Genomic DNA, 26,534 nt, shown 5'->3' on the forward strand with positions numbered 1-26,534 from the left:
AGACTTCCACACAAAGCCTGTAGCCATCTGGGTTTGCATGGTCACCCAGCCTGCTCCTTCCCCTGGCCAGCTCCCACTTTTAGTAACTTTTTTTCTTAGAAAGGCTTTCTTGGATCTCCTTTTGAGTTTGTTCATTCACTCAGTGGTATGGCTGGAATATGGTTTGTCCTGGATGGGGGTCCTTCGAGGATAGCCCTGGGTGCTAGGAAAAGCCCAGCCCAGCTTTTAGCTGGCGAGTATGGTATTTGTTTCCAGGAATCAAAGATGACTAAGGCAGAGCACCTCCAAGGAGCTCACGGCCTAGTGGAGCGACTGATACATCAGCAGCTAGGTATAAAACAGGCTTATGAGTTCCTGCTGTGGCCCAGTGGGTTAGGAATCTGCTGCAGCAATTCAGTTCGCTGCAGAGGTGTGGATCCCCGGCCCAGTACAGTGCATTCAAGGATTGGGCGTTCAACCATCGGTCAAAGCTGCGGTTCAGATTCAATCCCTGGCCCAGGAACGTCCATGTGCTGTAGGCGTGGCCATTAAAAACCAAAAAACAGTAACAGAAAAACAGCCTCAAAGACAGAGGTGGCTGCAGGGCATTCTGGGGGCTCAGAGGGAGTCACTTAGTCCAAGCTGGGATTAAAGAAAAAGGATTAGAGAAGGTTTCTTGGAGGGGATGATGCTTGAGCTGATGAAGAGGACTTGGGCCTGACACAGGAGTGGCTAGGAGGGAGGAACTGCGTGGGCGAAGTAAGGCAAGTGTAAAACAGCAGGATCTGGGGGGCGGGGTGGGGCGAAGCACGAATAACAGGTTTACCAGAGTGTAAAATCTGAAGGAAGTCGTGGCAGGAGATGAGGCTGAAGAATGAGGTCATTGTGTACCAGGCCGTGGCACAGGAGAGCCACTGAGCACGTTCAGATTTACATTCTGGACAGATCACTGTGAGCATGGGTGACAGAAGGTAGGTGTGAGGGAGGATAGAACTGATAGAAAGTCGGAAGAAGGAACAGGTTTGATAATAGCCCTGCTGAGCTTTGAGGAGAGCTCGAGTTAGAGCAGTAGTAATATCGGTGGAGAGGAAACAGCACCCAGAGAAGAGGTACAGTGGAGGTTGCATGTGAAGGGGGGTGGAGAGGCAAGAGACAGGTAGCTCCATGATTTCTGGTTTCAGTGCCCAGCCTGGTGGTATTGCCAGATCTCAGCCTCTGTCCTCTGGTGCCAAATAGAAACGCAGAAGACAGTTTTGGGTGAAGGTGGAAAAAAAAAATAGCTTTTATTGCTTTGCCAGGCAAAGGAGGCCAGAGCAGGCCAATGCTTTAAAGACTATGCCTCCCTTTGGGGAAAATTACAGGGAGTTTTATAGTCTAAAAGGAGAAAAACAGAGTTGCAGATAAGAATCAGGATTGGGGCAAGCACGTGTTCTTCTTTGGGGAAATCTTAGTCATCGAAACTGGCCTCAGGAGATCTCGGCATAATGCTGGTGGTGGTCTTCTGGGTTATTGCCTAGAATAACAGTGCTTATGACAAAGGCATAATGATGAGAGATTAGAACAAATGAGGAAAGTTCCAGAAAAACAGCCTGCGCTAATAATCTTTAACCCACAGGCAGTTGTGCTCAGGGCGCCTAAGCTTTAGCTCCCAGGTGATTGCGTTTAGGATGCAATCCAATGAGGGAGAAGCACAAGGAAGGGCTCCGAGCTGTTCAGTTTTAAAGTATTCATTTCTGAAAGAAGCATAAGGAATACAACCTTTCTTTTAAGTGTGTAAGATGCCTACATCATTTTGTGGATCCTTTGAGAGGGAGCCAGGATCCTTTGTTGCTTGACTATTGCTCCCTTGTCTTTGCCTCCCCTTCCTTCCCTGATAAGTAACTGTCTGTACCTGCCTCTTGGAACTCAGGGAAGACAGTGAAGGCTGAATGAGGACCATTTCCTAAAAACTGGGAAAAAGGCTTTTGTGCCCAGTAGCCCCACAGGGTCCTGCTCTGTTACATTCCCCCCTTTTCTTTGATACTCTTCAATCCTGAGGAGAACAGGTGTTGGGCAAGAAAGGGAATGATCGTTTCAGAGAGCGACAGTCATAAACTTGGCACAGGAACTTGGTTTTAGGGGGACCTGTTTTAAAATCCCCACTTCGGTTTTATCTTTCCCCAAGTCTTCCAGGAAGCAGGGTGACCACTGCTCTGGCTACTTCCTGCTGAAATAGGGCATGGTCTTGCCTCAATTAGGGGAATGGACACCAAATTAGAAATATTCCTGAGTTCCAGGTTCTGCATCCAAGTCTTGACCATTTTGGTGCAGCAGACCCCGTTATAAGTAGGAGGAGTGACAACTGGAACTTTAATAGACAAAAATATGTCTCGTTCCCTGAGGAATTAGAATTCCTCATCTGAAAACCCATTTGGAGCTGGTGCTTTTTTTTTTTTTAGGACCAAACCCTCGGCATATGGAAGTTCCCAAGCTAGGGGTCAAATCAGAGCTGCAGCTGCTGGCCTATGCTGCAGCCACTGGCCTATGCTCCAACCACAGCAATGCCATATCTAAGCCACATCTGTGACCTACACCGCAGCTCAGGGCAAAGCCGGATTGGCGACCCACTGAGCGAGGCCAGGGATCCAACCCGCATCCTCATGGATACTAGTCAGATTCATTTCCACTGCACTACAATGAGAACTCCTGGAACTGGCACTTTGGGGAGATGTGTAGCCAGTTGTCTACTTTTATTTAAGTAGGTTTTAACTTCTGATGTAGTATTAACATATACATAACAGGAGCTATTGGCTCCTATTACATAGCTCCTTTTTTCAGCTAACATCTGATCTAAAGCAATTTCATTGTCTAAAAATTTAATAGCTATGAAAGGATACCTTGAAACCATAAGATTGCAGCTACCAGCTGCCAGCAGACCTTGCTTTAAGAATGGCTGGTGGCATTCCAAGTCTGACACAGCTCAGAAAACTCAAGTTCCCAGCAATACAAGGACTTGTCTGAAATCATGATCATAATGGCCACCTAATATTATTTTGGATATCTGAACCATAGCTACTCCATTTGGGCTTTTAATACTATTTTCCCTTAATGGCCATGGCAGATACCACTGGTATTATTTTAGTCCTTTTCTAGATATGAGGAGATGTAAGAAGGGGGCTCATAAAATCTTCTTCTGAAAATATCTCACTATCTGAAGACCTGTTTTGCCAGTTTTCCCAGAGCACAGAGTGCCTCCCTCCTGATCTCCACCCCAAGCTCCTTCAGGGGGTGTTGAGGGTCAGCAGCTATAGTGGCTCCTGATTCAATCTGTGTAGAGGCAGATGGCAAGTGCCAATCCCAGTTCACAGGGCTCCCCCATGCCATAAATTTGACCACAGTTTGGGGAAACATTTTATGACTGTTTTATCCCACGGTGCTAGAAATGCTCATCCCCAGATCTGGCCAAGATTTAGTTGATAGGTCATTCAATGTGCTGTTACTAGACTAGGCCTTGTTAACTGTAGCCAAAGGTCTCTGGACCACCTGTCTTACTAGTCCGTTATGGTCCAGGAAAATATTCCTTCTTGTTGCATCTTCCTGTATCTAGAGTTACAATCATTGATCTGGTAAAGAACTATACATTTGATCAACTACTTCAAGTTTCATAGTCATCATTATCATTTTTTTGGAGGCTCAGTCACACATTGGTAATACAAGAAATGATAATCTTATAAAATAGGCAAAATACAAACACTATAGCTAATGACATTAATAAAGTTATAAGTACACATTTAAGCCAAGAGCTTCCTATGCCAAACCAGTTTTAAAAGATGTTAAGACTAGGGAGTGCATCACTTAAAGCATCATAGATCCCAGTATTCAGTAGGCTATTCAGTTATAATAGTGAATTTATAAACATATAAATCCATCCCCCTTCTAATAAACAGGTTATAGTTTTTTGACTGAGACTTAGCTCATTGTTCTGACTGAGTTTGAATGCCCCTAAAAGAAAATACATATTTATGGTCAGGATCAGAGCAGGGATTATTAATTGGGCAGGTGAGAAAAATTCCACCTGGTAATAAAATACGTTTCTTAAGGGCTATCTAGTAGGAGCCTTGGAGAGAAAAAATTCACTAAGGTAACCCAGAAGTACTAGACATAGGCCACAGACCCAACAATTTGATTGATTTTTTTTAAATTAGCATTGGATCATGCTCCTGATGGAAAAATATTTGATTCATATGAAAAAGTTCAAGTAGTTAAGAAAATATTATAAATCATCATACAAGTTAGGTATCTTGGGCCAGCTGCCTACTTCTGAAGTCATTGTCTTCTCGTACTGGAGTAGTTTCTCTTCATGTGAGCACTGTTTTAAGATGATTTTGAGATCAACGGTCTTCTCTATATACCAGCTTGGTGCAGAGGCCCAGTTCAGCATTATGGCCTGAAAACCAGGAACTTGTGTTTTTCAAAAACTCCTTTCTATAGATCTTCTTGAAGAAGAAGTATTTTTGCAAAAGTGTCAGAGTAAAACCATTAATTGTCTATAATGGCAAAAGACGTAAGGCACATTTAAAATCTGATTACAATGCAATTGATAAATTTCGTTACTGTGACATTATACTGTATTATCTGAGAAGGCTTATCATTCACTTGATAATGCTCTCCATGTATTTTTCTCCTTAGTTTAACTCTTTTTTTTTTTTTCTTTTTGTCCTGAGATGCCTCAGGGGCTTTCTGAAGCATCCCAAAGTTAGCTGAAATCAAAAAAACTTTAATTAGAATTTGGTAGGAAGTTCATAAAAAATATCATTTTTAAAAAACATTTGGTCAGATAGAATAATGGGTCACTGTGGATAATACTTTTCCCAAAGTTATAAGAGATCTCAAAAGCAAATACAGATCATTTAAAGGCAAAGAAATTCACATAATCTGTTGTCAAAAGTAGCATTCTAAGAAGAGTTTGTTCTCTTAGCAGAGAGAAAAGCTAAATTCAAGTTTTGCATTGGCTTATTTTTATTTATTTTATTATAGTCGATTTACAGTGTGTATCAATTTCTGCTGTACAGCATGTTGACCCAGTCAGACCACATAGACCAACACACACACATTCTTTTTCTCATACTATCTTCCATCATGTTCTATTGAGATTGGACATAGTTGCACCAGCTTACTTTTAAAATTACCTTGGTTAAATTTATTCTAAACTTAGTACCGACCATGCACAAACCTCTTTTCTCAGTGTCCACTTCCCACAAACCTTCCATCACTTTCTGTATCCTTATTAGCCTCTCCCTTATTTTTCTATCCAAAACAACAAGCTATAAGACACTTACTTTCTTTTCCCTTTATAAAATACAATTCCATTCCTCATTCCTTCTTTACTGAAAACATAAATCCTACTTTCCTTAAGCAACCGTGGACTGTCTTCTATATCAGCATTCTGTAGACTGGCAAACATAAATACCAATAATTTCTAAAAACATGTGTTTTCAGAGTTCCCGTGGTGGCTCAGTGGTTAACGAATCCGACTAAGGAACCATGAGATTGTGGTTTCGATCCCTGGCCTCGCTCAGTGGGTTAAGGATCTGGCATTGCTATGAGCTGTGATTTAGGTTGCAGACGTGGCTTAGATCCCATGTTGCTGTGGCTGTGGTGTAGGCCGGCAGCTACAACTCTGATTAGACCCCTAGCCTGGGAACCTCCATATGCCGAGGGAGTGGCCCTAGAAAAGACCAAAAAAAAAAAAAAAAAAAAATGTGTTTTCGTAGAACATTTCAGGGTGGCACCAAACATTGATTAATAGTCCTAAACACCTTTAATTTCTCTGTTTAGTAACTGATGCCTCATTATCCTATTTGACTTCTATTAAACCTAGGTAAAAGGTATTATACTTAATGTTGATAATGCTGAAGACATGTCTATATGAATTAGATCAACAAACTTTAATACCAGATACTAATTTAATACTGAATGTTTCCCAGTTCACGTGGACCTAAAATTGTTTGGCCAGTTCCCTTTCATATTTTGAGAGTTTATATATGTGCCTCATTTCCTTTAAGTCAATTAAGTAGAGTTCATTTACACTTAATTTTGATAATAATACCATGCAAAGGTTAAGATATATATATATACACAATGCACACATAAACACACAGACACAACCACAGATCTCACATCTTCATTTTCTAAACTTAGTAAATTTCTTTCCCATTTTTTTTCCCCTTTGTACCAGGAATTAGAGATAATAGGTTAAGTATTCCTGAGAGCCCCAGTCTTAAAGCATAGGGCAAGAAAAGCAAGTTCTCCAAAAAGGACTTTTTCCCTCAGGGTCAGATTTCTGCAAAGATGTTTTATTGAGCTTGCTTTTTTTAACTGTACATGCAAAAAGGACAAGTTTTAGAATTTTCAAAAGAGGTTCACTTAAACCGGTTTTCTCTGGAGTCCAAAAGTATTATGACCACATAGTGTTATAAGAAAACATCATTTTTTTCTTAGTCATACACTCATAGGTTGACCAGTTTGTCAAAACCTTTCCCAGGGTACTATCGGATGGAACTGGAGAAGCGCTTCTCATATTGAGTGGAATTAAACACTCATGCACAAAACTGAAAGCAAGAACGGAACCCTTCCCAGCCAGAAAGGAAGCCATGGCTCAAACTGGCTTCCAAGTCCCGCTAAACCTGGGGCATGAGTCTGGGTGACGCCTTTACAAATAGACTTCCTAGGAGTTCCTGTTGTGGCTCAGCAGGTTAAGAACCTGACTAGCACCCATGAGGATGTGGGCTCAACCCCTGGCCTTGCTCAGTGGGTTAAGGATCTAGTATTGCTGTGAGTTGTGTCATAGGTCACAGATGCGGCTCGGATTTGCCCTTACTGTGGCTGTGATGTAGGCCGGCAGCTGCAGCTTCAATTAGACCTCTAGCCTGGGAACTTCCAAGTGCTGCAGGTGAGGCCCTAAAAAGAAAAAAAAAGAACAAACTGGGAAAGTTCCGGAAAAACATCCTGTGCTAACAGTCTTTAACCCACAGGCAATTGTGCTCAGGGTGCCTAATCTTTGGCTTACAGGTGAGAGGGAACCAGGATCCTGCCCCAAGGCTGTACTATTGTAGCTTGATTGTTCCTCTCCTGTCTCTGCATCCCCTTCCTTCCCTGATCAGCAAATGTCCTATCCTGCCCCTTGGAACTCAAGCAAGGCTATGGAGGCTGAATGAGCCCATTTCCTGAAAACAAGAAATGGGGGACACAGAAAGGCTTTTGTGCCCAGGGGCCCCACAGCGCTCTGCTGGTTACAATGGTGCCATCCTCTCAGATGAGGGGTGCAGGACAGGTGGCTGGGGCTGAGGGAGGGGAGGAAGAGGAATTCAGTTTTTAGAGTTGGAGAGTGGTGGTTATTTGGTGGCATCCAAGCCAGGATGTCCTGAAGCATCTGGATGTGATCCTGAAGCTCTGGGAGAGAGTTCATGGCTGAAGATATACAGTTGGGGCTGTTTAATATATAGGCAGCAGCTGAACCCATAAAAGTGATGCAAGAGAAAATGCATGAGAAGGAGTGGTCAGACAGGGGGAGGAAGGGGGCGACAGTGACTTTCTGGGGTCCACAGAGAGAACATTGCAAGGCTCTTGGTCAGCAGTGTCTAATAAAGCAGAGGGGCCTAGTGAGCAGAGGTCTGAGGGTGTCCCTGGCTTGTGGCAACACAGAGGTCATTGGTGGTCACCTGGACCAAGACGTTGCAATGGCTTTGGGCGGGGGTGGGGCAGGATAGGGGGCAAAGAGTCCAGGAGCGCAGGTAGCGGAAATTAACCATGTCTAACTCTCCTGCAGCGGTATTTTTGGGGAGCGGCTCCCCCTGCGTTACTACCTCTCAGCCGGAATGCTGCTCAGCGGCCTTTTCACCGCACTCTTTGGCCTGGGCTATTTCTGGAACATCCACGTGCTCTGGTACTTTGTGCTTGTCCAGGTACGAGCCTCCGTGTTGCAGTTGGGCTTCTGTTCTGGCTCAGAGAGGCTCCCAGAAGCCTCTGGTCCTTCCCAGCCACCCCAGGGTCCTGGCCCATCTTGGGCCTTCCTTCCCAGCCCTGTGCTCCTTTATTACAGGCCTTGGGGCCCCACTTCCCTTGCTAAGGTCAGCCTTGTTGGCTCAGTGAGTGTGTACTGATGTTACCCTGAGTCCTCTGAGGTGCCTGCAAGGCCTGGTCTCTGCAGTGGGGGTCTCTGCCAGAGGAGAAATCAGCTGGTGATTGGGGGGTGGGGTGTGCCCATGTGTGAAGGAGGGGGGCTTGTGGGGTGGGCTGTGGTAGCCCCCATCCCAGATGCTGAACCGTTCCCTCCTCCCTCCCTGCAGATCTGCAATGGACTTGCCCAGACCACTGGCTGGCCCTCCGTGGTGGCCTGTGTTGGCAACTGGTTTGGGAAGGGGAAGTAAGTGTGACCAAGGAGGAGGGGTGGGCAGCACCCCGGGGAGGGCTGGGCTGGTGAGGGGTTCCTTATAGTCCCTAATATGATTTCCAAGTCAGGGATTAGGGACATGCCTCCATCTTGCTGTCACAGGCTGATACAAACATTTTAGTGACTAAAAGCAGTATATTGACTTTCTGATTGGTGAGGTTGTAATCCTTAAAACCTGCAACCTTAGTTATGTTTTTTTCCTCATAATAGATGAATTTTCATCTTGTATGAAGAGAAAAACATTTTGCATGAAGCTGTTACACTCGTGTGTGTGTGTATTTTTTTCTTTGAACTGGCTTTTGTGCAAAAAAAAAAAAGTTTCTCTAGGGCAGATTTTCTCAGCCTTGGCACTGCTGACATAGTGCCATTTGGAGCTGGATAATTCTTTGTCGTGAGGGCTGCCATGCACATTGTATAATATTTGGTGGCTTTCACTTGCTAGATGCCACTAGTACACCCCAGCTGAGTCAAAAATCTCCAGGCAGTGCCAGTGTCCCTTGGGGGGGGGGGCAGAATCACCCTCTGGTTGAGGACTTTAGAATCAAGAGAGGAGAGAGGGGCGGGGCTCCATGCCCTCAGGGGTAGCGAGTGCCCAGCTAGTGCTGCTCAGGGAGCTGGCGGAGAGCCACCAGCGAGCCCAACCTCTCCTTCCCTCCTCACTGGTGTCTTTGGGTTTGGAGGCTGCAGGCAGCTGGCTCTTGTACTTACCTTTTCCACTCTCCACCCCTCCTCCCCAGGCGAGGGCTCATCATGGGCATCTGGAATTCCCATACGTCCGTGGGCAACATCCTGGGCTCCCTGATCGCTGGCATCTGGGTGGATGAGCAGTGGGGCCTGTCCTTCATAGTTCCTGGCATCATCACAGCCATCATGGGCCTCATCACCTTCTTCTTCCTCATCGAATGTGAGCAGCCCCTCCCTCCCCACATGGCCGCCCACTGAGGTTCTGGGAGAAGGCAGCTGGTGCAGTGGGATCTCCCAGCTGGAAGAACAGATGTGGTGACTGGGGACCGACAACCTCTCTGAGCCTCGGTTTTCTCATCTGTAACCTAAGAATGATAGCGCCTGCTTCCTTGGGCTGTTGAAAGTTCCAGTGAGGCCTGGAGTCAGGATATGCTGGCTAATCAGAACTTGAGGGAAAGTGGAGCTGACGGCTGGGATGCTCTCCACGTTTTTAGCCTCTTCCCTGCTCCCTGACAGCCTTGCAAGTCAGATGGGCTGGTTGTTTGGTCACTTGTAGCAAAAGAATGGAAGTCCATGAGACAGTAGTGTTACAGCTCATCCTTAGGAGACCCAGGCCTGGACAGTGGTCTCCTAAGCCCTGGTTTGCCACCTTGGGGGCTGGGGTCTATACACCGTGCATGGTGAGAGCCTTGCCTGCTGGAAAGCTTCTTAGAAGTTTTTTCTTTCAGACCCAGAAGACGTGGACTGCACCCCTCCTCAGCACCACGTAAGTGTGGCCTACATCCCTGCCCTCCTGCTCCATCCAGGGGTGGGTCCCAGAGATGCCTGGGCACTTGGAGGAGGGGGCCGTGTGCACACAGTTACTTCACAAGCCCGAGGTCGGGCCTTTGGGTGGCTCCCCGACAGGAGCTTAGTCCAGTCCAGGAGGGGACACGTACCCCTTCCAGTTTGGGAGCCCCCACCTCTCCTGTGGGTTGTCCCTGCAGCTGGTGGGAGGTGGTACGTGATGTGGCCACAGCAAGGGCTCCTCTCTGCGCAGGTCGAGTCAGAAGACAGCCAGGACCTCCCTGAGGACTCCCACTCCAACAGGGACAGCAGCCTGGAATCTGCTGTCACCTACTCTAAGGAGCCAGGCGCCCAGCCTGCTGCCATCAGCTTCTTTGGGGCGCTCCGGATCCCGGTGAGAAGTCTGTGGAATGGAAGGAAGGGAGAGGCTCTCTAGATTTTTCTGCTGGGTATCAGGGGTGATCTGTGGTTTCCAGATTTTCTTTACGTGGGATGCCTTGGGAGGGCGGCCCGCTTGGGGAAGGTGAAGTGGGAGGCTGGTCTCGACGCAGTGTTTGAGCAGCAGGCACCCTCTGTTACTGAGACTGGAGATATGCTTTGTGTGGTGGGCAGGGGTGGGATGGGGTAGGGTGGGGGCTGCTGCTGAACCAAGGGTGTCTTGCACCCCTTTCCATGGCACCCTCCTTGATGCTCCCCAGGGTGTGATCGAGTTCTCCTTGTGTCTGCTCTTTGCCAAGCTGGTCAGTTACACCTTCCTGTACTGGCTGCCCCTCTACATCTTCAATGTGGGTGAGTGCTGGGGAGGGAGAGGAGAGAGAGGGAGGAAACCTGTCATGTGATGCTTATAACTCCAGGAGGGGGCAGGATTTCTGCTGAACCTCTCCTAGAGCAGAGGGACATTTTTTTTTTTTTTTTCTTTAATGGGAAGCTAAACTTTGAAGACAACCCCCTGGACCCTGATTCCAGCCATCTTTCCTCCCTTGGCGCTGAGTTGGGGTTAGGAACTCCAAGCTCTATTCCGCAATCCTCCCTAACTTCTTCTCCAGCCTTAAGTGTAGGAGAAACCCACCACCAGGCTGCTGGGCACAAAGATGGGTGGGATTGGAAGGTGCTACAAAAGGTCTGCCTTTTGAGTGCCTCCAGGGGTCCCTTGAGCCTCCCCCAGCCCAAGGAAGAGGGCCTGCGAGCTGACCCCACTGCTTGCAGCCCGGCGGTAAACACTGTCCTCTTCCGAGGGGCTGCGGGGAACCTCTCGGGAGCGATGACTTGTGCCTGGGTCTGCTGGGTGCCTGTCTCATGGCCCTGCTCTCCCCTGCCCCACACCTGCCACCACCCAAGGAGGGACAGATGAGGAGAGGCCACTTTGGGGGTTGGAAAAGGATGTTTCTGTCCACCTGTCCTGGGTTTCTGGCATTCCCCTGGTGGGGCTGTGCTGTCAAGGAGCAGCTCTGCCCTCAGTTCCCGGGGCCTCAGAGCTCTCCCAGGGCTGCCCTGCTCCCTCCAGGCCCCATGGGAGGGTCGAGGCTGCCTTGCCACACAATATTCATGCACCAACAAGATGCCACGGGGATTAGTCAGAGCCAAATCTCAAGCTGTAACTTGTCCCACAGCTCTGAGAGGCCTCTCTGGAAGATAGGGGTAGAGCGCCAGGCAGCTCTGTGGACACTGTGACTCTTTGTTCCACGGCCTTGGTGCTGACTTCGGAGTATGAGTCAGCCTCGAGGGCTGGGCTACAAGTCAAGCTTCTGGACGTCTCTTCTTCTAATCCCAGGGCAAGGCCTAGGACCCAAGGTCCCCATTTTCCTACAAGCTGATTTCTGTGAAGCGCTCCTGCAGGGGGCCTTCTGTTCCATCAGGGGCTGAGCCAGAATGTGGCTGGATGGGCTGAGGCTCAGAGAAAGCAGTCGTGCCCCAGAGGGACAGGGCTCTCAGCGGCCAGTTCTCAGTGGTTTCAGGTTGGGAGGTCAAGGCCATCTCACTCGGGGAGAGGGCAGTATAGGACTGGGGGCTGGGAAGAGTCTGCTGCAGACTCACAGGTGACTTTGGCCAATCACTTCCCCACAACCCGCCCCCCCACTTCCTCTGAAAGAGGACGCAGTGACAGTGGATCAGGTGCTCTGCAGGAACGCTTCTGGCGGTGGCCCCTGAGAGGTCTGCCCTGAGCCCCCAGGTCTGACCCATGCTTTTGTTTTCCACAGTTCACTTTACTGCCAAGGAGGCTGGGGACCTGTCCACACTCTTCGATGTTGGTGGCATCATAGGTGAGGCCATGCCCTGCTCTGCCTCTAGGCTGCATCCCCCTCTTCTCTTGTCAGGGTGCAGAAAAAAGGGCCAGGGCCAGTGGGATGTGCTCTTGGCCGGTGGCATCAGAGGGAAAAGGGCTCCTGCTCAGGGGGCCCCAGGAAAGATGGCCCCTGTGTTTGGTCTTCCTGTGAGCTGTGGGCACAGGGAGGGCTGCAGAGGGAGAGGCCCAAGCTTGTGCTGGGCTGAGCACTGGGGCAGTGCTGGGGTCCCAGTGCCTGGGGCGGCAGTGTGCGCCTTGTGTTCCAGGCGGCATCCTGGCGGGGCTCATCTCTGACTACACCAATGGCAGGGCCACCACCTGCTGCGTCATGCTGATCTTGGCTGCCCCCATGGTGCGTAGAACCTCAAGGACAAAGGGCATTTGTGCCCGTGGGCCACTGGACTGTGTGCACGCCCCGGGCGTCACGCACATGCCTGTCTCTTTGCGTGTGTACATCTCTGTGCACAGTGGGGGGAGGAGAGGCCAGGCTCAGCGTGAGAATTCTGGAAAGGGATTAGCGGCTGTTGGCTTTGGTGGAGAAGGGGGAGGCCAGCTGCTAAGCTTCTTGACCAAGGAAAGAATAAGAGATTGAGGTTGATATGAGAGCAGACTTTGGGGGCAAAGGGAAACAATAGGTTACCACGTATCGGACCCTGCATCCTTGGGACGCCTGAAGACAGAGCGGCCTGGGTGTGAGAAGGAGAAAGGGGACCTCTGGGGTCCTCGGACTTCTGGGCTCAGGTCTAAGGGAGGCGACCCACGGGGAAGCCAGGGTGTGACTCTGCTGCCCCGTCTCCTCTCTCAGATGTTCCTGTACAACTCCATTGGCCAGAGGGGGATCAGCATCTCCATAGGTGAGGAGACAGCGCTGCCTTGGGGTCCCCATGAGGCCGGCCTGGGGGCTGGGAGGGAGGCTCAGGGAATGGAGGCTCTCAGCCTGACGCCTGGGGGACTCACCTGCTTTGGGTCTGGGGGTGGCAGCCTGTCCTCTCTAACCGGCCGTCTCGTCACCACCTCAGTCATGCTGATTATCTCTGGAGCCCTGGTCAACGGCCCTTACGCGCTCATCACCACTGCTGTCTCAGCTGACCTGGTAAGTGGGGCCACCTGGGGGTGGGCTAGGGCCTCTGTCGCCAGGTCCATCTTCCCCATGTCACTCCCCACCCCCACCCTGCCTTCCCCTGGCCTGCAGAGATGAGATGCTCAAAGTCCTTCAGAAACTGCCACCAGCCCCTCTTTCAACTCCAAGCCCCAGCTGCTACCTTTCCCCGAGCCATCCCCTGTCCTGGTCTCGGTCCCGCTTGGTGCCGCTTCCTGGTGTGGGCCTTCCCACTTTGCTCTCTCTCCCCAGGGGACTCACAAGAGCCTGAAGGGCAATGCGAAGGCACTCTCCACTGTCACGGCCATCATCGACGGCACAGGGTCCATAGGTCTGTGACTCCTGCCCTAGGCTGGTAGCGGAACCCTGGGCCTGGTCTTGGGTGCTCTCTTGGGGCGCTGCCCTTGTGTGGGCAGGGAGGGCCTGGCTGGGGCCCCCGTCTGATGCTGTGCTCCCCACAGGTGCGGCTCTGGGGCCTCTGCTGGCCGGGCTCATTTCCCCCACAGGCTGGAACAATGTCTTCTACATGCTCATCTCTGCCGACATCCTGGCCTGCTTGGTAAGAGTTTTGGGGTGCACAGAGGGGGTTGGGGAGGGGTCCTGCCCTGCCAGGCCAGAACCCTGGAGGTCCAAAGCATTGCCCACTGGGGCTCTGGGACAATAAGAACAGCTCCCTTTGCTCAGAATCACTGCCTCCCATGGGGGACCCCCAACAAAATGAAACCGTGTGCCAATCCAGCAGTCACCCAGCACCGGGGATTCACCACTCGCTCCAGGCTAATGTTGCCCCCCACCTCTCTGTGCCACCGCCTCCCCTCAGCTCCTCTGCCGGTTGGTGTACAAAGAGGTCCTGGCCTGGAAGTCATCCCTGCACCGAGACAGAGGGTGAGTCCTCGGAGAGCCGAGCCCCGCTTCCCTTCTCCTGGGCATCAAAACCAGCGCTCTGTTGTGCTGTACCAGTCTGAGCCCAGCTCCAGCCTGGACCTCAGGAACGTGGAGTCGGACTCCGAACGCGCTCCCTGAACCCCCCTGCCTGGCACCACTAACCTGTCCTCTGTTGTCCCCATGTGTCTCCGTAGCTCTAGTGTGGCCCTAACCCATGCGCGATAGTATTTTCCTCAAGTCCCATGACTTTTGTGAGTATTTTCTTCAAGTCTGTGACTAATGTGCGTTGGAGTGCATGCTAAGCCTCTCTCCTCCAGATTTTTCTGACTTCCTCTTTTTCCTTGGGTGCCAATTCCAGACTCTGCCCCCAAGCAGAGCCTGGTGCTTGGGAAGGGTTTCCTAAGGGGCCTGAGCCTCTGTGGAGGTTGGCAGCCTCTTCTTCTCCTTGGGGAGAGCAGTAGGGCTCTGGATGCCCCCCTGGGGACAGAGGAGGCAGCGTCCAGGGAAAGAATTTTCCCTTGGAAGGCGGGCTCTGAGCTGTCTGCACCTCCCAGAGCTCAGAAACCGAGGCCATCTGGCGCCTCTGCCTGGGGTGTGCAGAAAAAAGCAACTACCAAGCAAAGCCTCTGGAACAAAACCCCAAACTGGCCTGCTGCTCTTTGCCTGTTGCCCAGTGGTGGTGGGTGTGGAGGCTGCACGGACAGGCTTGCGGCCGAGGCAGAGGCTAGGAGCTGGGCTGTGCAGCTGGTGCTGAGGTCGGCAATGTTCTCTCAGGGCCTCTCTGGCTCTCCTTAGGAAGCTCTTGCTAATGAGGCGCTGCCAGAGCTGTGGACCTGGTCTGGCTGGTAAAACCACTGAGGTCATGGTAGCCAGCGCTCTATCTGGGAAGCACTTCCCTTAGAGGAAGGCATCATCTGGGCTCAGAGGGAGAAAAATGGAGGGCTGGAGCCATTCTGGAGTGTCCTGCCCTGTCCTAAGGAGGCAGAGGATGGTGGGGCGGGGGGAGGGTGTTGGCACCTGTGACTAGTGCTCCTTCCACCTGCCATCCTCAGGCCAGGCCCAAGGGGACATCAGGAGGGGGCAAGTGAAGCAGAAAAGGAAAAGAATGCATGTTGAGTAAGCGTCTGCTCTGAGCCTGAGTTGAGTCTGACTGTGGATACACCTGCTTACCTCTCAGCAGCCTTGAGAGGAAGGTGTTCTCACTTAGAGGTGAGAGAACAGAGGCTCAGAGCTCCCATAATACACCTTGGGCCTTCAGCTGGTCCCAGCAGAGCCTGAATTTGCCCCCGGATGTGAGAAGTTTGCTTTTCTCAGCACTGCTGCCATCCTGAGTCCTTCTCTGCAGAAGGCCTGTGTGTGGGGAGTGGAGTCACTTGCTGGGGCAGAGGGAGCACTGGGCTTGGAACCAGAAACGCTGGACAATCCTGACTTCTTTGCTCACCTGCATCTCTAACACCTTGGGCACCTTCCCTGAACTTCTGTGTCCTTATGTGTCAAAGGGGGAATGCTTATTTCTAAATCCCTGAGAAGGCTGACTTCAGGCTGCTGCAAGATGGGACATGTGATACTGCTCTGCCAAGTGTCAAACTCGGTACCAACATCGTAAAGGTTTTAACATGATTCTGGCTTGGTATTCCCTGCTGAACAGGTGACAGGGAGCCCTAGTTATACTGAACTGGGATGAAAGGCCATTATTATTAATTTTTGCCTTTTAGGGCCACACCTGCGGCAAGTGGAGGTTCCCTGGCTAGGGATCTAGTTGGAGCTGTAGCTGCTGGCCTATACCACAGCCACGGCAACACGAGATCCAAGCTGCATCTGTGATCTACACCACAGCTCATGGCAATGCCTGATCTTTAACCCACAAGCAAAGCCAGGGATTGAACCAGCAACCTCATGGTTCCTAGTCGGATTCATTTCTGCTGTGCCATGATGGGAACTCCTGAAAGGCCATTATTAAGGGACCATGGAACCCACCTTCCCAGTCCCCACCACTGGGGCCAGGGCTTGTTAACCATGTCTCACTGCCTCTCTCCTCCTTGTGCAGGTATAGAGAAATATGAGGCCCCGATCAGAACAGAAGCATGGAGGGCCCTTGCCGGCTCCCAAAGTGCAACCCCCGCAGATGGTTGAGGCCAAGCCTCTCGACCCAACAGCAGCCGGCCCTGCCCACAGGGCTGCCAAGGGCTAAGAGACTCCACGGGAAGGGGACCAACCGCCACGCTGGAGGACACAGACCACTCAAGGGCCTTGTTGGAGGACGGAGGGAATACAAAGTGCCCACCAAACTGAGAAGGCTTCTTGAGGCCGAAAAAAATGAAGCAGGCAGCTCTGTGCAATCAGTGGGTCAGTTTATTATAGGGTCACTTCCTCACAGGGTGGGATGGGGACAAGGATAGGGCGGACGATGCTCTGGGCACCGTGCGCATGGTCCCAGGGGCCATTGGGGCGATTTTACAGTTAAGCTAGGCTAGGGAGGCGGGTGCTTAGAAGCAGGACATGCATTCCTGAGTTAGGATTTAAGATTGGGTAACCAGCCCCGTGGGTGCCGGGAATACGTCAGGGAAGGTTTCCATCATTGTTTGGGGACTAACAGAGCATAGAAGCTCCCCGGTCCTAATGATTATTCAACAATATCTATTAACCACAAAGCTTTGATGACAGAGAAGTGTTTTACTGCACACTAGAGTCCTGGGTAGGGGCCACAGAAGGAGAGGAGAAACCAGGGCCTAAGATGGTATCGGTTATGTCGACAGCAAGATAGGCCTGAGCTCTGGAGGCGGCAAGCGGAAGGAATAGGGTTCAGGGCTGAGTGGTGTCTCCTCTGTGGTATAACAAGGATGTGCTCAGAGTCTTGCTTGTTCAGCTCCCAAGACAGAAGGAGACGGTTCGGCCAGGCCAAGGCCTAGAAAAAGTGTGTCTCTCCTTCTTGTGTTAAATTTGAACCTCCGTAATCAGCTGTACCCACAAGTGGGTCTTTGAGAGCCACCCAGCCTCTCCTTGTCCCTGGTCCACAAACCAGTGTTCTCCGTGTGTTTCCCCATGTCGGCACCTCTCCCCCTACCCTCCATTTGATCCTGCTTCTAACTGCTGACCCATTTTGAGAGCATTATTGCTGTATCTTTTGGGGCCAGGACTAGAGAGAGGCAAGGGAGGCGTCACTCCTGGGCTTGGGCCTGTGCGGCCCCTGAGAGTGAGGCTGCCTTGCCTGGCTCTTGTCCCAGCCCTCTGTGTCTCCAGGGAAGATGGCCTGTCGGGCAGTGCTGTGGGGGAAGGGGGCGGGGAAATGACCAAAAGTACCGGTGTGTGTATTAAATATTTTGGTAATGAAGTGCCAGTGGCTCTCGGGTGTTCACTGTTTGCCGGCTCTGCCCTAGGATGGAGTAGACAGTGGACACAGAAAAAGGGCTGACAGCCTAAGCGCAGGCTCCAGGGTGACAAGGATAGAGGATAGAGGGTGCAGCTGTTCCGTATGCAGGTCTTGGCTCTCTGCAGCCAGCCTCCTCTCCTCCTGTTCCTGATGTGCTTGTTCTGGCTGCCCCAAATCCCTGGATTTACCAGCCTAGCTCTTGGCATTTCTGGCTGCCTCAAAGGCAGCAGCATCAATACAGATGTCTTTTGCCAGAGGTGTCTGTGCTCATCCTTGTCAAGTCTTATGTGGGCTGTTGGAGCTGCTTCCCAGGACCACAAAGGTGGAGAGTTGGGGCTGCTTGCAATTGGCGGGGACCAGAGGAGGTGGTCGTGACAACACTGATGACCCGTGGGTGAGCCTGTGTGGGCCAGTGCAATGGCCACCACAGATCCCACCACAATGAAACAGACTGTATAGATGCTGGTGGTGACAGTCTCAAAAGTGCCTGAAACCCACTCTGGCTTTGAAAGCAGGAGCCACTTGAGATGTCTAATTCCTCAGGCCTCCAGGGCAGAGCTGCAGTGGATGGCAAGGTGTTCAGGTTCAGGAAAGCATCTTTCAAGACTAGGTCTACCTGACAGCATCACTCAGGGAGGCCACTAGATGGCGCCATCATCCCATGCTAGAGGCGGTGGCCTGGGCTCCCTTTCTGCTTCCAGTGGGTAGAGAGACTCCCTCACCTGCCCACTTTCAGGGGCAGGGTAGGGGGGTGTTGTTCTTTCCTGGGCACCCATTCTGGAGGCCTCCTTGTCCCCAGCCTCACCATGGACTGGCTTTGAGCCTCTTCCTCCTGAGAAAGGAGTAATGGCGGTCCCTACCTCAGAGGATTCCTGTCAGGGGAGACTTGTCAGTGTTAAACACCCTCCCTGCCCTCAGGGCTTTGTCTAGTTAGAGGATAAGACAGGGAGAGGGAGATGTTCAAACCAATACAAGGAAAAAAAAACAAACAACAACAAAAAAACAAACAACCGAGGAGGGTGACTCAGGTTGAGAGAATTTGTCCCTGAAGGGACAGGGCTGGCAGGAAGGCAGTCCCCATGGCAACAGAGGAATGACTGTGACTGCCCTGAAGGAAGAATGAACATGATTTGGGTGTTGGGTCTGGTAAGGCAGTGAGGGGACGTGGACCAGGGAGTTAAAACGAACACGGTATCAAGCCCCTAACACATCAGGCACAGGGACTAGATGAACAAAGGTGCAGGTCCTGGCTCTCTGCAGCTGGCCTCTTCTCCCCTGTGTTCCTGATGGGCTTATTCTGCACACCCTGGATGAACCAGACATTTGCTTGTGCCAGTGGTTCAGCGTGGCGCTAGGGAGATGCAAAGGGCATGGGGGGAGCTTGGGGCCCAGCCTCAGAAATGAGGACTGGGGCTGTAGGTGGGTGTTTGGGGGCTTGGCCCTGAGGTCTGCCCTTGCAGATCTGCCCACCTGTCTCCCAGGCCCAGGGACCTGTGTAGCTTTGGGCATCGACTGTCCCTGGAGGCCTAGGACCCGCCTCTTCTCTGGGCCTCAGCACTCACTCGGGGCTAATGCAGGAGCATTACGTTAATTAGTTATTCATTTAATTTAACTTCACATTTGTTCTCAATTAAGCTTAAAGTGTTCTTCCTTATAGATGTTACAATAGCACTTGTAATTAAAAAGCAATAACTCTTTGCATTTCTCCTTTAGAGATCCACTGGGAGGCTGGGCTGCTGAGGGGGGTGGCGGTGGGATGGGAAGATGTAAAGAAAAGAAAGGGAGAGCAGTTCTCGGTAGGTCTGAACACGCTGAGGCTGCCACAAAGACCCAGTTGGGGGGAAGGAAACAACATATCTTGGGTATCGGGTGGGCACCCTGAGAACTGGAGAGTAGTGCTGGTGGCTCGGGGCAGGCCTTGTCTAAAAAGGCGCAGGGTACAGAAGAGGGAGAGTAGAGAAGGCAGTCCCTATAGGTGGAAGATGGGGGCCACATATTTGGTGGGAGGCAGGATATTGTCCCTCCTCCAGAGAGGTCCATGTCCTAATGCCCAGAACCAGTGGCTATGGCATCCTGCATGGCAAACGAGACTTTGCAATGTGCTTAAGGACCATGAGATGGGGAGCTAATCTGGGATGGTCAGAGTGGGCCCAGAGTAATCAACAGGGTCCTTAAATACTCAAAGAAGGAGGTAAAAGTGTCAGATGTCAGGTTGCTGGCTTTGAAGAGGGAGGAAGGGCCAAGGAAATACAGGCGGCTCTGGAGGCTGCAAAGCCACAGAAACAGGATTCTCCCCTCAAGCCTCCCAAATGTTGAGTTTAGCTTCATGAAACCTCTTTCAGATTTCTGACCTCCAGAACTGTAAGATAATAAATTTACATTGTTCTAAACGACTGAGGTTGTGGTAATTTGTCACAGGATACTATTAAATATTCCCAGTGTAAAATGGGGGCTATACCAATTTGAAGACAGCAAAACCAAAAAAATCCTCAAAGATTTAAAAAACAAGTGGCGAAGGTGGCCATGGAGCAGCCGGGGACCCCATAAATGCCACATGTGTAAGTCCCCTGACTTCTCTGAAGGCAGGACTTGGGCTAAACACATCCTTGACAATATCCAATGTGTGTGTGGAAAACCAGAAAAATGAACTATCTCCTTTTTTCTGTGGTGCTGGGTCCTGATTTCGGTCCCTGCTGTCACTTCTTTAGTCCCAGGAACTGAGGCAGGAGGGTGTATTGGGTGGGGGGTGGAGGGGTGGGGAAGGAGTTGGGGGTTACAAACACTTTTTGCTTGAGTAAACAGCCACCACTGTGCTCTGCTAGAGACAGAGGTCAAGAAACCAACACGCATTCTTGGCTTGTGGCTTTGACTCTTCCAGCCACACCTCTGCAAACCAACCCAAGTATTAACCCAAGTATTAAGACAGTGCTGAAGAGAGAGATTGCTGCCTGCATCCTTGACACTCAGCCCACAAGCTCCCTCGCTGAGGATCTCTAATCGAGGGGGGAGCCAAAGTCTCACCATGCAGAGACCCCCAAACCAGAGCTGACCAGTGAGGCTGTCCCCAAGGTCCCATGTGGCTTCTAACTGCTTTGCCCTAGGTTCCTGGCCCATTTGGATTTTCCACTAGACTCAACAGCCTCTGCTCAGTATTTCCTTGGTCCCTCCTTTTCCTTTGTTTTCATCTTACAAAGCAACAGGGTATGAGGCAGTGAGGCACTTAGGCTACCTGCCTTCCTGACTATTTAACCCTGAGCTGAGTGACCTCAAGCAAACCACCACACCCCTCTGTGCCCACTCCCCATTTGTTAAATGGGGGTATTAACAGCATTTATGTCACACGGTTGCTACGAGGATTATCTAATACAAAGTCCTTAGAAAAATGTCTAACCTGTTTGCTAAATATAATTAAAATTGTGGAGTTCCCGTTGTGGCGCAGTGGTTAACGAATCCGACTAGGAACCATGAGGTTGTGGGTTTGGTCCCTGCCCTTGCTCAGTGGGTTAACGATCTGGCGTTGCTGTGAGCTGTGGTGTAGGTTGCAGACGCGGCTCGGATCCCGCGTTGCTGTGGCTCTGGCGTAGGCTGGTGGCTACAGCTCCGATTCGACCCCTAGCCTGGGAACCTCCATATGCCGCGGGAGCGGCCCAAGAAATAGCAACAACAACAACAACAAAAAGACAAAAAAAAAAAAAAAAAAAAAAAAATTGTGATTTCAGCATGTAAAGAATAGGATATTCTGAAGTATTGGGATGGAAATAGAGACTAAAGATTGAACTCCATGGACTATAAAATGCCCTCCAACCCTGAGCTTTTATGCTCCTGAGAAGATAATCAGCATTTCCTCAGATTCTCTTCTATGCAATTCCCATTCCCCGCTCTGGAACCTTGCTCCTATGTAATAAAGCCAAATACTTAAAGGTTTAAGCCAAGAAGTTATGATAAAATGTTATCTGTACTATAAATGTTAATGAGGAATTCTTTCATGAAACTTTTGTCTTTTTTTGGATATGGGTCAGGGGAATGGTGGGTGCAAATAGCTAAGAAATAGTATTACCCAATGTAAAACTAAGGAGTTGTTTGAAAGCCAAAACTGCTCTTTAAACTACCTGAGAAATGAGGTGACAAGATCCCATTGTCAAATTTGAGCCCCACTACCTAACTAGCTGTGAAACTTTTAAAATCTCTTTATCTCTCTGCCTGTTTCTCATCTACGAAATAACTGCAGCAGGTTTCTTTACACACAAATAAAAATCAGAGCAAAATAAAACTGTTTCAACTGCAGCAGCAGCAAGAGACACAGTTGATAGAAAAGTTTATGTCTTAGAGAACAGAACAAGAAATGGATTATGTTAGAATTAAAAACATTTTCATCCCAGGATGGAGTGAGGGAAACAGCCTAGGAGCCTCAGAGCCTCCTTCTTGGGGTGATTTACAGCACCAGGACGAGGCTTCACATCCAGAGTAAACACAGTAAAGGCGGAATGAATGGTAATGCCTGCTCTATGCACGTGGAGGACGGGCAGTGCATTCCCTAGTAACTGAACATTGTACAAAAACTTTGGAGAATTTTTAGATGTCCGATATCGTGCATCAGTAAAGAACGTTAGCTTTACTTCTATTTTATGAGAGCTAGAAGGAACTTGTTAAAAAAGAACCTAGCGTTGTTTGGCTGGCCCGAGGGCCTTCTAAAATGCAGCACAGCGCCACCTAGCGGATCAGACGAATGTCTCCGTGGTGGGGGTGGCGCCTTGCTGATTTGGTTTTGTCAGGATACAATTTTAAGAGGCAATGAAATTACCTGTTTTCTTTCTTTCGTTCGTTCTTTTTTTTTTTTAAGGGCAGCATATGGAAGGTCCCAGGCTAGGTGTTGAATTGGAACTACAGCTGCCGACCTATACCACAGCTCACCACAGTGCCAGATCCTTAACCCACTGAGTAAGGCCTGGGATCGAACATGCATCCTCATGGATGCTAGTCAGATTCGCTTCCACTGAGCCATGACAGGAACTCCTACCTGTTTTCTTATATGGAGGCCCAGATTTACTCTCCCTTCCCCTGTGGGATCACTACATCTCTTTGCCACAGGATCCCTTCTGGGGAGCACAACTAGCTCTAGGGGCATTGATCAAAGACCAATGAATGGAAACTGAGACGATCTATTTGTATTTAAGCTCTACCTCCAGGAAGGCCATGAACAAAAGGGTGCCAATATTATCTATTGATTATCAGGGTGCCCCATGCAGAACTCAGTAAAATTAACTTTGTGCCCTCCCAGCCTTTTATTCTTATCCCAACTCTGTGGGTTTGCTTTTTTTTCCCCCAGGGTTGGACATGACTGTTTTGAGTATGAAGGTAGAAATTGATCTAGTATTCAGTTCACCACTGCTGGTAGTTACAGGAGCTACAGAAGGCAGGCCGAGCTAAAATACACTTTGTACAAAGTACGTTTTTGCCCTTAACATGGAAGTCCGTCATCTACATCTGTGTAAAAAACAACAACAACAACCAACCAAACAAACAAACCCAGACTAGTGTACTACTGGCATATACCATGTACTCAATCAAAATTCTTTTTCCAATTGTTTTCTGGTTCTTAATTTTAAGCCAGAATCTCCTTTTTCAAATAGCTCTAGGGAGCCACAATGAGACTTCCAAAGTGGAAGCAGCCGAGAGCCCCTCTGTTTAATGACAGATTTCACTTGGTCTGGGGTTTAGGTATAAAGTTATGCCTAATCCCGGGAATATACATTCCTCACTGGCTTTGGAGAAAGAGCTACAACGATGAAAGAGATGACAATAACCCAGAATGGACTGTTATGGTAACTAAATAAGGCAACAAAGGTCACTCAATCCTAGGAAAAAAAGAATCCAGAGAGACAGAGCAGTAGGACAGACAAGGGACATTTCCACACCCTGCTTCTAATCCCCAAGTAAACTCGAAATGCTAAATTCAGAAAGCTGCGGCCAGGAGTCTGAGGTGAAAAGCAGTCCTTCGGCCACTGTTGATGGCTTTCCTGGAACAGTGAGAGGTGACACATGGCCTTTGCAGAGCCCTGAGGCATGGTCTGCACAGAGAGCTCCATATCCAGCACCTGGATGTGTTCCCAGGTCATCCCTTTAAAATGAACTTTTCAACTTTGAATGCCTTTCTTTTCCAAGTGATCTTGACCTTTTAACTAAGAATTTTACATATTATCAAAAAGGACCAGGTTCTTCTATTGGACAGCAGAAACCAAAGTGCTCCTTTTCCCAAAATCCACATGCTGATGGCCTGATTGAAATCTAAGCAGACACTGTTGCCATTTCCCTCTCAAAAGAGATGGAAAACCTGAAGTGCAGGTGTTAAGAAGACAGCAATATTTCTCCTAGGATCCCAGGGACAATTCTGCAACCATGTTTCTGGAAGCCAGGACTCAAGGGGTTTGTCTGAGTGATGAATAGATGTTCCTCTGATCTTAAGCATGAATGCTGTCAAGACAACGTTCCAACAGTACCTTTCTGCTCACTGATGATATCAAAGCGAGGGGAGGAAAGGTCTTGGTCTTCTTGAGTGTTGCTCAGTAGGACCGAAGTGGTTTGGCATAGACTGGCTCCAGGATGTGATGGACTAGAACCAAGAAGAGGCTCCCCAAGAAGACAGCAGTGAGGAAAGCCAGCAGGACATAGCGGCCAATGAAAAAGGTATCAACGATCTGGAGAGGGAAACATCAAAAATGAAATTATGATCACTTCTGCTCCCTGGCCATGGCTCATTTGGAACTTTGATGAATGGGCAGTCCATGTTTGTAACTTCCAGTGACATCCTGACCCAAGTCTACTCTGTAAATGGATAGGAAAGAACCATTTTCTCATGGTTCTGAGCTGGAAGTACAGGGAACAAATGGCTTGATGTAGGAGGTTCATAAATACTCTGAAGACCCTGGACGAGTTCTTTTATGTTCTGAAATCAGTTATCTGAAAGAGTCCATGAGAAGCTTGCTTGCTTGGTCCTGGGAAGGCTCATTTGGTTGTTGTTAACTTTTCATTAGGGAGAATTTTAAACACACAAAAAAGCAACAGTATAATAACCCCACATACCCAAGACCCTTTGTCATCACCAACCCATGGTCAATTCAGGAGGGGTCATTTTCAAAATGAAAAGGTGACTCTAAAACTTTCATCAGAAGAGTTCTGAACCCTGACATTTGTAAACCAGCATTTTAAGGGTTGGAGCCACTTACGTGAGATGCCGAAACACTGAGAGGATGGTAACTTGCTCCAATTCATTCAGTTGGATGCCTGACAACCCAGCCTCATACTTGAACCCCCAAGCTTTTGGTCTTTGCTGACAGAAACCTATAATTGGTATTGGCTCTCCCACTTGCCTGCTGTTCATTGCCAGACCTCTATTTTCCAGAGATCCCAATGATGCTGCTTATTAAGTTTGGGCAGGAAAAAGCCACTGAATCTATAGACTTAGTGGAGTGTCAGCCCAAACCAAGGGACAGGGGACTCCACAATTTCCAGAAGTTTTTGGAAGCTAGCACCTAAAGAGAACCCCAAATACCTGAAGGGTGACTGTAGCTAACAGAATAGGGACCCTAAAATGTCCACATCCTAATCTCTAGAAACTGTGAATATGTTAAGTTACATCACAGAGAATTAAGTTTGTAGATGGAATTAAGGTTGCTAATCAGCTGACTTTGAAATAGGGAGCTTGGCCTGAATTGTACATTATAGGCGGCTCAATGTAATTACAAGGGTCTTTAAAACTGGTAGGGGAAGACAAGAGAGAGGGTCAGAGAAAGAGAAGCGAGGGTGGAGGCAGAGTCAGAGAGACGTTTTTCTGGCTCTGAAGGAGGAGCAAGGGGGGGCAACAGCTAAGGGTGGTCTCTGCCATTGGAAAGGGCAAGGAAACAGATTCTTCCCCAGAAATCTGGAAAGGAAGACAGCCCTGCCAACCCCTTGGTTTTAGCCAAAGGAGGCTGATTTTGGACTTCTAACCTTTGGAACTTTAAGATAGTAAATTTGCGTTATCGCCTAATATGGTGGCAATTTGTTACAGCAGCAGAGGATAACTAATACAGTGCTGATGCACAAAGCACCTGTCAAGGTCAAGCTCTGCTGTGACTACTGAGATCCAAAGACACCAAGAAGGAAAGGGCTGCTCCAGAGATTAACCCAGCAGCCAGCTTACAGAAAAGGTCAGTTTGATGAAACAGCTTTGACATAACTTTGACCTTGGCTCCAGTACTGAACAAGTCTCTCGCGGGCTACATGTTTGCTCGTTCGACATGGTTCACTTTTTAATTAGCCAATTAGCAGGGCTTGGGTGCAGAAGGCACAGGCCATGTTTTATTGATACAGTATCGAGCCGGGCTGCTGCAGGGGCTGATGCTCAGAACCTGAAAATGAGAACTCCAGTCCTGCTGGCCCTGCTGACGAACATATTTTGCTCAAAACCCATTCTGCTCTCCTGGGTCTGAAACTCAGGACAGAGGAAAGAGGGACTGATTTCAAAACAGTGTTTGCTCTGTGCCCTTCTTCCAATATTCACATCCGCAGCAATCTAGAAATATGCAGCCTTCATCCCTTTCCCCCATAATACAGGAAAACTGGGGTGGGAGTCTGCACTCTAGCTTGCTCACCACACACACACACAAACACAAACACACACACACACGCACACACACACACACACACACACACACACACACACACACGGTTCTGATGCAGTCAGAGTGGTTTTCAAATGCTAACCCAAAACACTGGCATTTATGGAGATAATTCCTTGATTTTTTTTTTTTTGTGGTATTATTTCCCTAGGAATTTTCAGAACAAACTTCCTCCCTCTGCCATGGTCAGTCCTTGATAGACATGAAAATGTGTGCCAATTTTAGTTCAGAAGTTACATAATTTTGTGTACTGTTGTCTAGTGTCGAAATAGCCACCTGTACTCTCTGTTGAGTCCCCAGTAATGAAGGCTTTGAAGACAGACCTCAGCTTGAATCCCTGCTCTGCCTCTTCTTACACA

The 26,534-nt window shown here is 49.3% G+C and overlaps 2 protein-coding genes across 6 annotated transcripts in view; one reads left to right on the forward strand and one right to left on the reverse strand.

Moving 5' to 3' along the window:
• SLC37A2 (solute carrier family 37 member 2) overlaps positions 1–19,912 on the forward strand; it is a 37,102-nt gene extending 17,190 nt beyond the window's left edge. For 3 of the 4 annotated variants that reach the window (XM_005667471.3, XM_021063087.1, XM_021063086.1), the window contains exons 5-19: positions 7,787–7,922; positions 8,307–8,383; positions 9,148–9,314; positions 9,823–9,860; positions 10,134–10,274; positions 10,579–10,669; positions 12,079–12,141; positions 12,431–12,516; positions 12,970–13,018; positions 13,184–13,257; positions 13,516–13,594; positions 13,725–13,822; positions 14,084–14,148; positions 14,343–14,399; positions 16,196–19,912. In XM_005667471.3, coding sequence (XP_005667528.1) covers positions 7,787–7,922; positions 8,307–8,383; positions 9,148–9,314; positions 9,823–9,860; positions 10,134–10,274; positions 10,579–10,669; positions 12,079–12,141; positions 12,431–12,516; positions 12,970–13,018; positions 13,184–13,257; positions 13,516–13,594; positions 13,725–13,822; positions 14,084–14,148; positions 14,343–14,373 — 1,195 coding nt within the window. In that variant the 3' untranslated portion in view covers positions 14,374–14,399; positions 16,196–19,912. The remainder of the gene's footprint in view (positions 1–7,786; positions 7,923–8,306; positions 8,384–9,147; positions 9,315–9,822; positions 9,861–10,133; positions 10,275–10,578; positions 10,670–12,078; positions 12,142–12,430; positions 12,517–12,969; positions 13,019–13,183; positions 13,258–13,515; positions 13,595–13,724; positions 13,823–14,083; positions 14,149–14,342; positions 14,400–16,195) is intronic. The other variant, XM_003130030.4, reaches the window with a different exon arrangement.
• The window catches only part of TMEM218 (transmembrane protein 218), a 32,076-nt gene continuing 22,020 nt past the window's right edge, over positions 16,479–26,534 (reverse strand). For both annotated transcript variants that reach the window (XM_003130031.4, XM_005667473.3), the window contains exon 4: positions 16,479–24,213. In XM_003130031.4, coding sequence (XP_003130079.1) covers positions 24,079–24,213 — 135 coding nt within the window. In that variant the 3' untranslated portion in view covers positions 16,479–24,078. The remainder of the gene's footprint in view (positions 24,214–26,534) is intronic.

The sequence above is a fragment of the Sus scrofa genome, chromosome 9 (assembly GCF_000003025.6).
Source record: "Sus scrofa isolate TJ Tabasco breed Duroc chromosome 9, Sscrofa11.1, whole genome shotgun sequence".
NCBI lineage: Eukaryota > Metazoa > Chordata > Mammalia > Artiodactyla > Suidae > Sus > Sus scrofa.